Genomic DNA, 15,816 nt, shown 5'->3' with positions numbered 1-15,816 from the left:
TACTGCCCTTTACCATGCAACCTAAAACATTCAACAGGTTCCACGGATTAGAAAGCGAACATCTCTGGCGGGTGGGGAGGCATCATTCCACCTAACAGAGAGGCTACTACACTTAGTGATGGAAAGACTGCTTTACATTTGTTGAGAAGAGGAATCCATTAGCTGAGAATAAGGAAGGAAAAAGGCATGAAATAGTCTCTCTGGAAGTGAGAGAATAACATGACAAAACAATATGGCAAGTTCATGCTGTGGATCCATTTGGGGTTTGAGAAAATCAAATGAGGTTTTCTTGGTTTTCTCAGGCCAAGTAAATTGCAAGGGTAGGTATCTTTAATATATAGAGGCAAGACAGACAATGAAAATTAAACCAGGATGGGGTGTGGGTAGAGTGAGGAAGGAGTGAGTGGGCAAAGATTTCAATGTGTATGAAGGAGTTAATTCCAGTGAATAAGCACAGAAAGAAGTACAGATTGGGGGTGGAAGAGGGAGGACTGGAACTGTGAAGAACTATTCCATAACTCAGTTGAAATCACAGCATGGTCAAAGACATAGCTAAGGCTGACTAGTAAAGGAAGTGAGTTGTGAACAGAAGGTGGAGATCAGAATGAAATGCTTATAATTTCTATGTTAGAGGACATGAGTTTTTTATAATAACAAGTTCTACGGCATGACCACAGGTGTGTGGTTGCCTGAGAAGGAGTCAAGGTACAGATTACTGCATGAAAAAAGTGAAGGAAAGGAGATCATGGATTATCTACAACTAGAAGCTAAAGTCATTGAGAACGAGAATGTGGGGGGCACCTGGGTGACTCAGTCGGATGGTTACGCCTCTGCCTTCAGCTCAGGTCATGATCCCAGGGCCCTGGGATTGAGCCTGCATCAGGCTCCCTGCTCAGCAGGGAAGCCTGCTTCTCCCTCTTCCTCTGACTGCTGTTTCCCAGCTTGTGCTCTCTCCCTCTCTCTGTCAAATAAATTGATAAAAACTTTTAAAAAATTTTAAAAATTTTTTAAAAAAGAAAAGAATGCGAATGAAGTAGTGATGGAAAGAAAGATAGTGAGACTGGTGATAAAGCAATGGGAGAATACTAAATTCTACCTCAGAAACTAATAATACCATATATGTTTAATTGAATTTAAATTTTAAAAATTTTGTTAAGAATTAAAGGATAAAAGGTCACTACAACAATGACAAGCTCTGGTGACATAACCTGATAGCTTTCCTTTTTTCAAGAGCTCGAACTGTAAGGAAGGAGAAAAAAAAGGGGGACAAGGGCCACCAGAAATAAAAAGGACACCAACATCTCCTATATATCCTCTAGTACCACAGTATGACAAAAAAATATACCCACTTGAGATGGTTATAGGGAATGCAGGGATCTCAAATAACCAGGTTCAGTAACAGTACCTTTCAAAAGGAAACAGGAACTTCCAGAGAAAACCTTGAGGATATAAAGGATTTTGCTGCCCATGAGCTCCAGAAAGTATAGCAGAAGTCAGGGAAATGGAGGAAGGGTGGGTCACAGTAGTGGGAAACTTGGATCAAATTAGGCTACACAGAAATCCTGAATCTAGATAAGAGATGACCTGAGAGGTTTGAACTGCTCAGGCAAATGAGATAAAACAGGATAAAAGGCATGACTGAATTAGTCTTAATGGTCTCTTAAGGGGTAAGTAAAAATAAAAACAGTTCTCAACTACTGCCTCCTTAATGACATTATCCTCTTAGCCAGAGCCTTACATGCTGCCTTTGCATGCATAATCTCTTCAATTTTCTCTGTATCAAAGATAGATTCCATGGCCCAGCATTTTAATTTCTTCTTTGTAAAACCCTTAAATCTTTCACTCTCTCACTCTGTGCCTGCCTGATTGCTGCTGAAGAACAAAACAGTCTAATCTAACTTCAAATTCTTAAACACGCCATTTCAAATGGGCACTCAACACTGATCAGCTACCCTGCATTCCCCTAGCACATTTGCTTCTCCCACTTTCCAAAATGACTAGTATTTTTTTTTTAGATTTTACATATTTATTTATTTATTTTGAAAGAGAAAGAGAGAGCAAGCTGGGGGAAAGGCAGAGGTGGGGGGAGAGAGAATCTCAAGCAGACTCCATGCTGAGCACGGAGCCCATTGTGGGGCTCATCCCACAACCCTGAGATCATGACATGAGCCCCAAAACAAGAGTCAGATACTTACCGACTGAGCCAGTCAGGTACCCTGCCAAAATGACTAGTATTTTAAACCTTCTCCTTTCTCCTCAAGTCTTCTACCCCAGCTAATGACCTCAGTTCTCATTTCCCCAAGGAAAACACAAAGATTACATAGACCTCCTCATCTTCCCACAACAAAATTGACCCATCTATTTGCACCCAGATGCACTTTCTGCATTCCTTCTCATCCTTGATCCTATCAAAGACCAACCCTCCACTGTTTCTACTCTTGATCCTCTCAGTTCTTATCTTTTCAATGACTTTGGCTGCTTATCCTTTCCCCTGCCAGATTGATTATTTTTCTCTCTCTCTCTACTATGTCATTCCTATGTTAAATACTACTCATTTTAAAAAAATAAATGAAGTCCCTCCCACTGCACATCAAAGCTTCTTCTGTAAGCATTAGTTCCAAATGTTGTCACTACTTACTTGGTTTGCTTTCACCTCCTCCAACTGAGTTCCATCCTCAAGTTCCACTAAGACTGCTCTTGTCAGGGCAAACTCAGTCCGTATCATTGATAAATACAATGGTCACTTTTTTTTTTTTTTATCTCATTTGGCCTCTGGTGCATTTGATACAACCCTTTCTTCTCCTGGCTTCCAGGCGACCACTGTCCTTCCTTTCTTCCCACCTTGGTCTCTTTTGCTATGTTCTCCTCTTCAGACTACCAAATACCCTATTTAATTGTGGTAAGATTCGGTATGGGTACTGATTCCCCTGATAATCTCCATCTCCAGGTGTCACAAAAGTAGCTTTAGCTACTCTTATGCCTTTAAAAATTTATTTTATGCCTACTAATGGTGATTCCTGAATCCCTATGTATGTGCACTACTGAAATCTCTTCTGAACTCCAAACTTTGTAGCTAACTGCCTACTTGCATTTCCACTTCAGATGTCTAAAGGGCATCTTAAATTCAACATAGTCTAAGGGACCTCTTAATTTCCTCCCTAAGTATTTCCTCCCAAACTTTCCCACCTGAAGAACCAACACACCTATCTATGCCATTACTCTGTAATGGGCCAGATACTGTAAGTCATCTCTGATTCTTTTTCTCTCACATATCACAACCAATCTATGAATAATTCTACCAAATCCAAATCCAAAATAAATCCAGAATCTACCAACTTTTTACCAGCTCCATGCTATCACCTTAGTTACAAGACATTTTTATGGCTATCTTGGATTACTGAAACAATTTTCTAACTGATATCCCTGCTTCTAACCTGATCTGTTCCTAAAAATCTTACTCCTCAAATAGCAGGTAGGATCATCTTTAAAATATATATAGATATATATATATTATAAAATTTTTTAAAAAATTTTTATAAACATATAATGTATTAATAGCCCCCCAGGCGTACAGGTCTGTGACTCACCAGGTATACACATTTCACAGCCCTCACCATAGCACATCAAAAAAAAAAAAAAAAAAAAAAAAACAGATTTTATTTATTTATTTGACAGAAAGAGATACAGTGAGATAGGGACACAAGCAGGGGCAGTAGGAGAGGGAGAAGCAGGCCGCCAATGAGCAGGGAGCCTGATATGGGCCTCAATCCCAGGACCCCAGGATCATGACCTGAACCAAAGGCAGATGCTTAACAAATTAGCCAGCCAGGCACCCCTAGAATCATCTTTTCAAAACATAAATCTGATCACATCACTTTCTTTCTCAAAACTCAATATATATTCACATTCTTAAAAAAGCCAAAAACCTTAGTTGGCTTACAAAATACTATATGATCTTGTCTCTAGTCAACACTCCAATAGTCCCCTCTGCCTCCTGCCTACTCTAGTCCATCCATATACCCCTTCAAACATGCCAAGTTTATTCATGCCCAGGGTATTCCCTCCTCAACACATAAAACAACAAAATGAACTTAAAAAAAGAAAAAGAAAAAGCCAAAAAACTGCTGGATCATCATATCATTCAGATCCTCTGAGAGGTTTTCCCTAACTATCTAATCTAAAACAGCCACTCAGTTACTCATATTATCTTACTTCTCTATACAGTATCACTAACTTTGTTATTTTTTTTAGTTATTCCCTCAGCTTTGTCTACATCTCAGCTATCTACATATCTTCACATGGTCTTAAGTACAAGAATATACTAACCACAACAGCTTAAAGGACTGCATTAAGAGACACATTATTAATGAATCTGAATTTTACATACTATAACTTAAAAGATTACCTTATCTAAGGACCTATGAAGTGAAAAAGATTAAACTGAAAACCAGGTCTATTGATATTAGATCCTAATTGATAGGTATATTTCTCTCTTTGTTACGGCTGTTCTCCATTTTCTCCTATTCATCTTTTCCATTCATATTTAGCCATTCAACTTTATGCCATAAATAACCAGGCCTTTCATTTGCAACATCAAGATAAATATGAGTGGGCTTGAAGACATTAAATATCGCAAGCATCTAATGAGGTTTACAAAGATGAGTTGAGTTATACATGAAAGTAAACTCATACTCCCCACACTACAAACAAAACTGGCTATAGAAATTTTACTTTTAAATGAAATTTCAGTTAAGAAAAATATTACATTCCACAGTAACCATAATTACATTCCACAGTAACCATAAGCTATGTTATTATTTTTTTAAGATTTTATTTATTTATTTGATAGATCACAAGTAGGCAGAGAGGAAGGCAGAGAGAGAAAGGAGGAAGCAGGCTCCTGGTTGAGCAGAGAGCCCAAGGAGGGGCTCAATCCCAGGACCCTGGGATTGCTACCTGAGCCGAAAGCAGAGGCTTTAACCCACCAAGCCACCCAGGCACCCCACCATAAGCTATGTTATTAAATTTACAAAAAAGAAAAAGATCCTGAAATAACTGGAAAACAGCACTTACAAAACTATTTTCCATTTTAAGATATGCTAGTACACCAAGGAGAATTTGCCATTAAGCTGACAGTAAAAACAAAAACTTTGATGAGTCAATATGAACTCATATGTCTTCAAGAAGACTGATATCAGTCTCTCACCTCATATGACTGGGGGTAGAAGGAAAGGCATACTCACAAAGAGAAATGGGGCATGATAAGCACAGATAAGCACATTCAAAAAGAGAATTCAAAGAAGAGAAAAGAGATAGATAGATCCAGATCCTATGCTCCAGACTTCCTAATACTCTGATTAATAATACTCTTTAGAATTTCAACTCTCAAATGACACAACGTAATCATCAGGTTTTACACAGAACAATATAAGATTCAGTTTACAAAATCCATTCCCATAAATTATTTCTGACTAATTACAATTACTGAAAGGTTCAAAAAAAGCCTCTGATTAGTCAAAATCCAGTGAAGAAATATTCAAAAGAGTTATGTTCCATAGTGTCATAGTAGAAGCTGCAGCAAAACTACCCAAATCCCAATGCCTTTACCAAAAAAATCACCCATGTTTTCTACTTACCAGTCCTAAAATAACTAATAACTGAATCTCTAGTAATTCCTGGAATCCTGCAGGTGGAAAACAGCATTCGGAATTGATTCATATCTAGAGGACTATTTTCAGATTTATCAACAGGCACTTTTTCTCTATTAAAACAAACAGACAAAGTATTTTGATCAACAAGTCATTCTAAAACTTATAAACCAAGTAGTCACAACTGTAGGATCCTCAAAATAAATAAAGCTTCTCAACATTTTGCCATGTCAAACTTTGAGTAAATATCTTACTAAATTCACATAACTGTCCTTACTTTCTTAATAGCTGCCAGTAATTCAAGTTATGCCAAAGATTTATACTTCCTCTTTCCAACTGAGTGCCTTCCTTTGGAGGCCAGTAGTGTTCAATATAAGGTGCAGGACCAGCAAAATTGACATTCAGTTGCGATGGTAAACGAACATCCAGATAGGCACAATTCAGCCACCACTCTTCCAGCTAAAAGAAATTAAGAACATCAACCCAATGCTGAGAATACTCAGCATTGAATGTGTAACTGCAAGGGGGAAAAAAAAGTTGTATTTGTTCTTTTCTCTTTATTCTTTAACACTTAGAAACATGTTCTCTTACCCATGCCCATTGTACACTGATAACAGATTTTATTATATATAAATTTTACCTTGGCAAGTTTGTTTTGAAAACAAAACAAAAAAAATTAAGAAATAAAGACATTTTCTTGTTTTAAATCATGGTAGATATTGAAAAATGCTACTGTGATCATTTCCTTTTTTGGAACTATCAGATCTTAAATACTATTCTGTTTAACTACACCATCAAAAACAGGCAACAAGAAAACAATGAAAAGGCACCTTTTCAGAAATATCTTATTGGAGTCACAAATACCAAACTAAGTACTTAGGTGTGTTTTCTCAGAGCACCTTGGGTAAATAAATATAAAACAAATCCTCATTTAATTTTAACAACTATTAAGGCATTTGCGATTACCCTTTTCCAAGCAAAAACTGAAATACTAAATCAGAAATCTAAAACCTTTTCAGTATACTTAAAACTAATTTAGATTTTTCACAGACAGGGCTTTGTGTGTCCGTCTTTTACAATCTGCAATTGAATTTCATGCTTAGGTAAACAGATCCCATCAAACTACATGGAGTTATTTTTTAAGGAACTGATGTTATAAACTATAAACTACAGTTTATAGTTTATATGTTAAATGTTTATATGTTATAAACTATAATCAATCATTTAGGAAAAGAAATAAGCAAAAGGATACAGACTTCTTTATCTTTACCCTGATTTAATTATAAAATCACTCAAGTCTCAAGACTGAGAATAAAGGAATCTGGAAGTATAAAATTTCATTATTCCATCACAGGTATCAATGACTAATGAAAAGATCAGCTTCCTTTTTATTTCTAAAACTTAAAGATAGCTACAATCATTATTTCTAGAGTAAGGCAATGTTTTTTAATTACAAAAACTTATCCTCTGATTCGTACTACAGAAGTAATTAAGCTGAAGAAGTCAAAGACTCCCTGTAACTGCCTCAGTAATTATTATACTAACATCTCCCCTTCAATCTATTTAACTAAAATACGTAATACTCATAATCATTCTCCACTCCAATTTTGTAACGGCCCTTTCTCTCCCATATGATGTTTAAATATTTGTATACCACCTATGTGGTATCTATTTTTGGTGTCTGGAGTTTTTTCAGACTAGGATTACCTAAACAAAGTCTTTCTCACAAGCAAGGGCTACAGAACACCTCCATCAGAACCACATGGGACAGCTGTCAACATAAGGGTTTCTGGGCCCCCATTCAGAATTCCTGGTCCCAAGCAATCTGTATTTTGACAGGTTCCCCATATAAGAGAGGAGCTCACACACAACAATCAAAACTCCCTAGAGTTAAACAATTTATTAATTCTTTTGGATGACTATAACAATGGCTGAAAGGACTTAGGCTAATAATTTTAAAATGAAAGCTATTTAAAATGAAAACTATTTTTATTTTTCATTCTTTAGGCATCATCAATTTTCTAATTCTAAGTACAATAACATAAATACCCAATTTCTTTTTCCTTTTGCCCTTTCAAGTAATTTCTGGTGCAGTTTTCTTCCAATACCATCTTGAAATTTTTGGACAATTTCTTTAGTTTTTTTATATTCTTCTTTATTTGCAAACGGCTTTACTATAAGGAAAAAATATTTCGTTAAAATATTTCGACATCAAGTAAAACAAACTCACCTCCACTATTACACAAATAATGAGACTCAATTATGTAAGATATGCAGTAATTATCACAGTGGTCCGATAAACCATAAGAGAATTTACATGAAAATGACTGAAAAGCAACAATACAAAATGCTATAAAAAAATTAAACAGGGGATACTATGTAATCTGATAACCATTTTCTGAAAAATTACTTCAAAATCATTCTGGATGATGACAGTTAAAATGATGAAGACAGGACTATCCTCTAGCTATTGGTCCAACAGAGAAGTAAATCCTGTATAGCAATAAATAAGAGAAATCAAAGCTTCTTTCCACTAATGTTCAAGCAGAGACTTGAACATCACGTATGTAAATGCAATACATATGTAAATTTAAGTATAAAGCCTGCCCATAGAAACCATTTTGGTTTCCTTCCCCAAAAGTGGGGGAGGGGATGGGAAGGTTCCTAGTCCATGAAAATGAAAACCAACTGTTCTGAAAATTAAGCTACAGACAAGTCAATTAGTAACCAAAGGACATTAATATCTTCCTTCTGTTTTATTTTGTTTCTTCAAAGTACTATCTTAGTCAATTTAAATAGCTCTAGAGAAAGTACAAGCAAGATGAGTAACAAAAATACAGCAAATAAACAGTAAATTAAAAAAAAAAAAACTAGAATTCCCAGATGAAGGTAAATGAGTTAAAAGAAAGAAAAAAGGAAGCAATTATAAAAATATCAGAGGACTTTCAGTTAAACAAAGTGAACTAAATGAATACATTTATCTCTAATCCTTCAAGAAACTCACTAAACGGACAGTAATTAAAAGGTATAAATCTATAAGGACAAAGAATCTGAAAGGAGAGGGCAGCAGACCAGTTAAACTAAGATTTCACGCATTATAAAAGAGGTGAGAAAATGGTAACTGAATTTGTAGAATGGTGAAAGTATCTAAAGCTGGAGAGTAGAAGGTAGGAAGAGACAAGGTAGGTTTAAGTGCAAACCAGGAAGCAAGCAAATGGCTGCAGTAGAATCCCAGAAAGGTAAATGGACTTCCAAGTCCAAGGCAAATGGACTTCCAAAGTGGGCAAACAGAGACTGATAACAGGTTGCTTAAAAATGTTCAGAAGCAGCAGACTACCATCTCATTCACACCCACACCTGTAGATCTTTCTCCATTCTAGAAAGCCAGGCAACTGCCTACCAACACCAGAAGTCTAGAGAAATTGAACCAGACAAACAGTATAAATAGATCCTAACCCATACTGGAAAAAAGAGAGATTATAATAAAAAAATAAGCCCTCCAGCCTCCTTTCCCTAGTTAGCCCACAAAAGACTAGACATTAGGTTCATGCCTTCTAAACAAAAGAGGATTCTTCTCTGGGGAAACGGATCAGTCCAAGAGAAGTATCACATATCTGGGCATGCTCCAGTCGAACTGCTAGATCTCTGCAAGAAGGTTCCCTCAAAGGCCCACCAGTGGTCACCAAGCCCCTACCCATGCACAAAGCTCTCAATCAGCTTTTTAGGGTCTCTTAAAAATGAACGACTAGTGATTGTCAGATATTTGAAGAAAGCCTCTCAAATGAGAATCAAAAAGCAGAATGAGCAAAAACAGGATTGGTGACACCCAACACTAAGCAAACCAGAAAGGGAAAGCCACTAAATAACAAGGGAAATAATTTTCTAATTAAAAGTTTAGTCCAGGGCGCCTGGGTGGCTCAGTGGGTTAAAGCCTCTGCCTTCGGTTCAGGTCATGATCCCAGGGTCCTGGGATAGAGCCCCGCATCGGGCTTTCTGCTCCGCGGGGAGCCTGCTTTCTCCTCTCTCTCTCTGCCTGCCTCTCTGCCTACTTGTGATCTCTGCTGTCAAATAAATAAACAAAATCATTTAAAAAAAAAGTTTAGTCCAGAGCTCCCCAGATCCAATTAATGGGAGTTCCAGAAAGAGAGGGCAAAGAAAGGAGGAGAAAACTATCTAAGAAAAGGTATTTTGAAAATTTCCTAGAATAGAATAACATGTTTTAAACTTAAAAGAATCTACTGTATATTCAGAGAAATAAATGAAAAAAATCTATACACTAAGGGACATCAAGAAATTCAGAAGGGGGGGCGCCTGGGTGGCTCAGCAGGTTAAAGCCTCTGCCTTCGGCTCAGGTCACGATCCCAGGGTCCTGGAATCGAGCCCCGCATCGGGCTCTCTGCCCCGCGGGGAGCCTGCTTTCTCCTCTCTCTCTCTCTGCCTGCCTCTCTGACTACTTGTGATCTCTGTCTGTCAAATAAATAAATAAAATCTTTAAAAAAAAAAAAATTCAGAATGGTAGAGATAGAGAAAAAAGTTTTCAAATACAGCCAGAGTGTAAAAAAAACAAGTCACATATAAAGGACCAAACAGAATGGCATCTCAGGAGGAACATCTCAGGAGCAACAAACAGTACCTTCAAAACTCTTAAGAAAAATCATTTCCAACCCAGAATATTTTATTCTCAGCCAGAAAATCAAGTATGAGGGTAGAATAAAATTTAAGGTCTTACATTCTTTCCTTCCCAGAAACTCTTTGTCTCAAGTAGCTACTGAAGATGTACTTCACAAAAATAAGTAAAAAGAGGAAGAAATAGACAGCCAGGAACCAGGGAATCCAACACAGGAGAGAGAGGTAAAAAGAACTGCCAGAGATGGGGGAAGGAAAGCTCCAAGCTAACAGTTGTCCGGCCCACTCAAGGAAAGTGAACACTAACTGAAACAAGAAGGCAGAGGGCCTCAGGAGGGATGTCTCCAAGAAATGAAACCAAGAGAATAGCTCATGTATATAATGTACAGGTACATATCTATATACTTGTACATAACATATGTATATATATAAATAATTTTTTATATGTTTCATATATATATAAAGTATATAATGTAGTCAGGGATTTTCAGTACTGAAGTATTTGAGAGTGAATTACTTACAGATACAAAGCAAAGTAGGCAAAGGAAAAATAAGCAAAACAAAACAAAGAATGCCATAAAAAGGCATTCAAAGTAAAATGAATAGTTCTCTTGTGAATAGCTGCCTAGTAAGAAACCCTAGATGGTCAGGTAAATTAACTCAGGTACATACAGATTTAAATCAGCTGAAACCTGGAATTAAATCAGGTGAATACTAATTTAATCCCAAATGGTGATTTTGTACAACTATATTGAAAGAATAAAAAGGAAAATGTGGATATGTTGGATTGCCTATATGTTGGGTGTGAAGAGGGGGAAGGTTAAAGGTATGAAAGAGCTAAATCACATCTTCTTAGGAACAAATTTATAATATCCACAACTAAAAAAAACCTAACTACTATTTGTTTAATAGTAAGTTTATTTTAAGTTTAAAGTAAGTTTAAAGTTTACTTTAAATCTGGAGGTAAACAATACCAAAAAAAAGATAAAATATTTGACAGAGAGAGTGGGATTTGGGTGGGAAGTAGAGCGTAAGGCAGAGGCCTACTACTTTTTATTATAAACCTAATAGTAGTATCTGGCTTTTTAAACTAAGGAAAAATTAACTTGAGAGATACAACAAAGTTCTGGACATTTTTAAATGCCTTTTTTGTTGTTGCTTGTTTTTTTAAGAGAGTGAACAAGAGCGGGTGGAGGTGGAGGGGCAGAGGGAGGGCGAGGGGGACAGAGAGAGAATCTTAAGCCGGCTCCATGCCCAGCTCAGAGCCCAACAGAGGGCTCAGTGTCAAGATCCTGAGATCCTGACCTCAGCCAAAATCAAGAGCTGGACACTCAACTGACTGAGGCACAGGCGCTCCAAGTTCTGGACATTTTAATGATACTTTAATTATCATGAGCCTAAAGGAAAAAACAGTAAGAACTTCATCAACTTCTAATACTTTCAGTTGTCTAAGTTGTTAATAATATTAATATTTACTAGATCACAAACATACCTGCTTCAAGGTATTTTTTTAATGATTCTTCAAGGGAAGGAACAGGCAGAGATGGAAGAGAATCCTGGTACTGAAAAGTTCGCTCTTCAGTTGATTTAGCCAACTGATTTTCCATGATGCAATCAAAACAGGAAAACTAAAAGAAAAAAGCCCTGATAGTTTAAATCTCATAAATACTCTTATATATGCTAGTTACAGTTCACTAAATCATTATTTAGGGATCACAGTATATCCAGAATTTGGTCCTAGTCCTTAAGGAATTCAGAAACTTGTCAGAGAAAATCAATTGAAAAAAAAAGTACAGACTCCAATTGCTGGAATTCAAGGATTCATCAGTAGAACTAGTATAATTTTGACTTATTGAGCACCCACTATTTGCCAAGTAGTACAACAGGTGTGATAGAAGATAAATATGTAATCTTCCTAGTATCTCTGCCTTTCTACATTCCCCTCCATTTTATGTATGAAGAAACCAAAATCCACATCTCTTTCATTAAAATCTTCGCCCTACATTAAACCTGAGATTGTGAGCAAACTCCCTGTAGGTCTAAATGGGGAGGTAGAATTCAGATGTGTAGCAAAGTATGATGAGTGGAAAGAAAGAAGTCTCTAAAGTATGAAGAACAGAATAAGACTCAACCAGCTGTAGGATATCACAGAACACATAAATCATGACAAGTTCCTGTAGCCTACTTATGCAGATGGTTTGAGGTCTACACGAACAGCTTCAAGTATCCCAAAGCAATCTTAAACATTTATCACAAATTAATTTTCCTCAAAGAACCCAAACTAACCCAAAATGTGAATGTATACAAATGTTAAATGGAAAATGAGATTTCTCAAAGAAGTCTTTAAAAAATAAGTTATATGATAGCAATTGAGAAATCAAGGATCTTTTACAGGAATTACCTGCCTTTCAAATGCCACTTTTTAAATTACAATAGCAAAGCCATACAAAATATTCCACTCATAGAAGGTTACAGAAAAAAACATCATCAAAAGCAAGGGTGTGGCGAAAAAAAAAAAGCAAGGGTGTGACAGACCGTTATCAGTCGATATAAATTTTCCCCTTTTTGTCTTAACAGAATCTTGAGTTCTAAATGGGTATAAAGCCACACAGCTTTCATTCCTACCATGCCTTAGAGCTCAGTATGACTTTGTAATGTGTCTCCTCTGGGTCATGCCCCTATTAAGGACTAACTACACTTACTCTCTCTATGCTTTCTCTCCTCACTGCCTAACAAGTAGGACCAACCAAAGCAGCACCATGGAACTGTTTATGGAAGCCATGTATTGAGGTTGTCAGAATCTTCCTACTAGCCCTAGACTCCTCCCAATAGATGTATGAAAAAACACTTTTATTCATGTCATTGTTATGGTAAGAGTGTAACCTACACCACTGAAAGAATGATACAATCCGGGGTACCTGAGTGGCTCAGTGGCTTAAGCCTCTGCCTTTGGCTCAGGTCATGATTTTAGAGTCCTGGGATCAAGCCCCAAGACTGGCTCTCTGCTCAGTGGGAGCCTGCTTCTCCCTCTCTCTATCTGCCTCTCTGCCTACTTGCGATATCTCCCTCTGTCAAATAAATAAAATCTTTTTTTTTTTTAAAGATTTTATTTATTTATTTGACAAAGGTCACAAGTAGTCGGAGAGGCAGGCAGAGAGAGAGAGAGAGAGGGAAGCAGGCTCCCCGCTGAGCAGAGAGCCCGATTCGGGACTCAATCTCTATCCCAGGACCCTGAGATCATGACCCGAGCCGAAGGCAGCGGCTTAACCACTGAGCCACCCAGGCGCCCAAATAAAAATCTTAAAAAAAAAAAGATATAATCCAAAAATAAGGTACAACAAAGATCTCATAATTCCTCAGCTTCTTCCCATATAATGACTTTGGCTGCACTTTATTTTGACCACGCATAAATATAAATTTTAGACCAAATGGAAATATAGGTAGATACCAACTCCACTGCTCTCTAGCCATGAGCTCCTGGACAACTAACTTTAACTGAATTTCCTTATCTGTAAAGAGGATAATCATAATCAGAAAGAGATGTTATTAGGATTATTTTAAAATGCCTACCAAAAAAATTATAAAAATAACGTAATCTAGTTGAGACAACCAAACTATGCTAGGCAAAATTTCTGGGAATGGCTCCCACGATTCCACCCTTATACTCCCCAGAACCTGTGAATATAAGGAGATCATCACTTCCATGCTTGTGATCGTATAGTCTTACACAACACAGTTAACCTTAAATAGATTACCCAGGTGGGTCTACTCACTGGAGCCCTGAGGAGCAGAATGCTTTCTCCAGAAGCTGGCTGCAGGTAAGTGAGGGAGAGTAAAAGCAAGAAAAGGACTGAAGGTACTCTCTGGCTATCAAGATACAGGTGGTCTTATGGAACTGAAAAAAACCCCAGCTGGAACCCAGGGAGGAAATGGGAACCTCAGCTGTAAAAATGCGTGAAAATTAATCCTGCCAACAACCTTAATTAGCCTAGAGCTGGCTTCTTTCCCAGAGTCTCCAGTCAAGGACCAAGAACTACAGAAAACTTTATTTCATCTTTGTGATATCCTTAGCGGAATATCCAGCTAACCCTACCTGGACCTCCAATCTATAGAAACTGAGAAAACCAATTTGTGATATTTATTTTGAACTGTTAAGTTTGTGATAAGTTGTTGTCAGCAGTAAGAATCTAATACACATATACAGAAAAAGATACCCTATTCCTTGTGTACCTCCCTGCTACTTAATAGACCCTAGAAAACTCATACCGAGACTACCAATCCCATACTAGTCTTAACTTACCAAAAGGTACACTGAAAATAGAAAGTACCAAATTTGTTCAGGAAGGATTATTCTGAATTCTCTACCACGAAGATTAAATAATTCCACAAGAACCACCAACGCCTTAAGACAATGATGTCACTGGAACTAATTTACAGTAGGCTTCCTGGAGCAATAAAATGCAAACTATGTAAATAAAATGGTAAACAGAATCAGGAAGGTAAGGAAACAAACATAGTGTCACATACCGGTACACTACGATGAATTGCTTAGGACTGCCAGGAGCCTGCGGCACCGATCCTGTTTTGAGAATACAGGGGTTAAACGAACTAGGCTGGTGACTGTAAGAAGGAAAAAGTATTTTTATATTTGGGAGATGTTTTTAGCAAAAACTGGTGAACGAACGTGGAAGGCAAAAATTCTGGAAACTGGGAAGCCCCAAGACTTAAAACTGTTGGGAATCCGAGCAAACACGCAAAAAAAGTTCATCTGCTAAACGCTGGCTCGCAAGGACCACGGGAGTCACCAGGTTTGCGATGATCATCACACGCTCATTACACAAAGGGTCTCAGGGGAAGGAGTTCGTTCAAAGCTCGACTGGAGAAAACAGGGCAAGCAGAGCGCGACGAGAGCTCAGCCTCCGCCCACCCCACCAGGAGCAGCTCTGCACACTCAACGAGGCCAAGTGCGAGCAATGCGAGTTAGCAGCACTGTGGACAGCCCGGCGGCCCAACCTCAGGGCTAAGTTTCCGACCCCCGCAAGCAAGATAGATAGATGCCGGCCAACACCACGCTCCCGCAGAGTCCCGGCACTTCCGCCGTTCTACTTTTATTCAGCTCTCTTCGAAGCAACCTCACTTTCCCTCACGATCCCCAAGGGCTGAGGGAGAGAGACAGCGCTGTCCCGTCAGGCCTGCAGATCTCACCGCTTGCGCTTCGCCTACTCCGCCGAAGCCCACAGACGCCACTGCCCGCTCCTCCGCCGCCGCTGAGGAGCGGGAATTGGACGGAAAGCCGCGAGGGTCCCGCCCCGCGGTCACCGGGGAACGAGGACTGGACGGAAAGCCGCGAGGGTCCCGCCCCGCGGTCACCGGGGAACGAGGATTGGATGGAAAGCCGCGAGGGTCCCGCCCCGTACTTGAAGCCGGGGATGAGCCGGGCCTGCGGGAGGAACGGCCCCAAGCCCTGCGACATCGCAGTTAACCACTTGGTGCAGGTGGAGCACAATGTCGGGTCAGGAGGCTCGGGTCCGGTAGTGCTCCA

The 15,816-nt window shown here is 38.5% G+C and overlaps 1 protein-coding gene across 2 annotated transcripts in view; it reads right to left on the bottom strand.

Moving 5' to 3' along the window:
• The window catches only part of CROT (carnitine O-octanoyltransferase), a 47,646-nt gene extending 32,071 nt beyond the window's left edge, over window positions 1-15,575 (bottom strand). The window contains exons 1-6 of one of the 2 annotated variants that reach the window (XM_004739644.3): window positions 15,480-15,575; window positions 14,802-14,853; window positions 11,767-11,902; window positions 7,698-7,822; window positions 5,926-6,107; window positions 5,637-5,761 (exon numbers count right to left, since the gene is read on the bottom strand). In XM_004739644.3, coding sequence (XP_004739701.1) covers window positions 5,637-5,761; window positions 5,926-6,107; window positions 7,698-7,822; window positions 11,767-11,881 — 547 coding nt within the window. In that variant the 5' untranslated portion in view covers window positions 11,882-11,902; window positions 14,802-14,853; window positions 15,480-15,575. The remainder of the gene's footprint in view (window positions 1-5,636; window positions 5,762-5,925; window positions 6,108-7,697; window positions 7,823-11,766; window positions 11,903-14,801; window positions 14,854-15,479) is intronic. The other variant, XM_004739646.3, reaches the window with a different exon arrangement.
• Window positions 15,576-15,816: the final 241 nt, after the last annotated feature.

Source organism: Mustela putorius, unplaced genomic scaffold (assembly GCF_011764305.1).
Source record: "Mustela putorius furo isolate JIRA1106 unplaced genomic scaffold, ASM1176430v1.1 tig00003845_pilon_pilon_pilon, whole genome shotgun sequence".
Lineage (NCBI taxonomy): Eukaryota > Metazoa > Chordata > Mammalia > Carnivora > Mustelidae > Mustela > Mustela putorius.
This window is presented reverse-complemented; position numbering and strand designations above follow the sequence as displayed.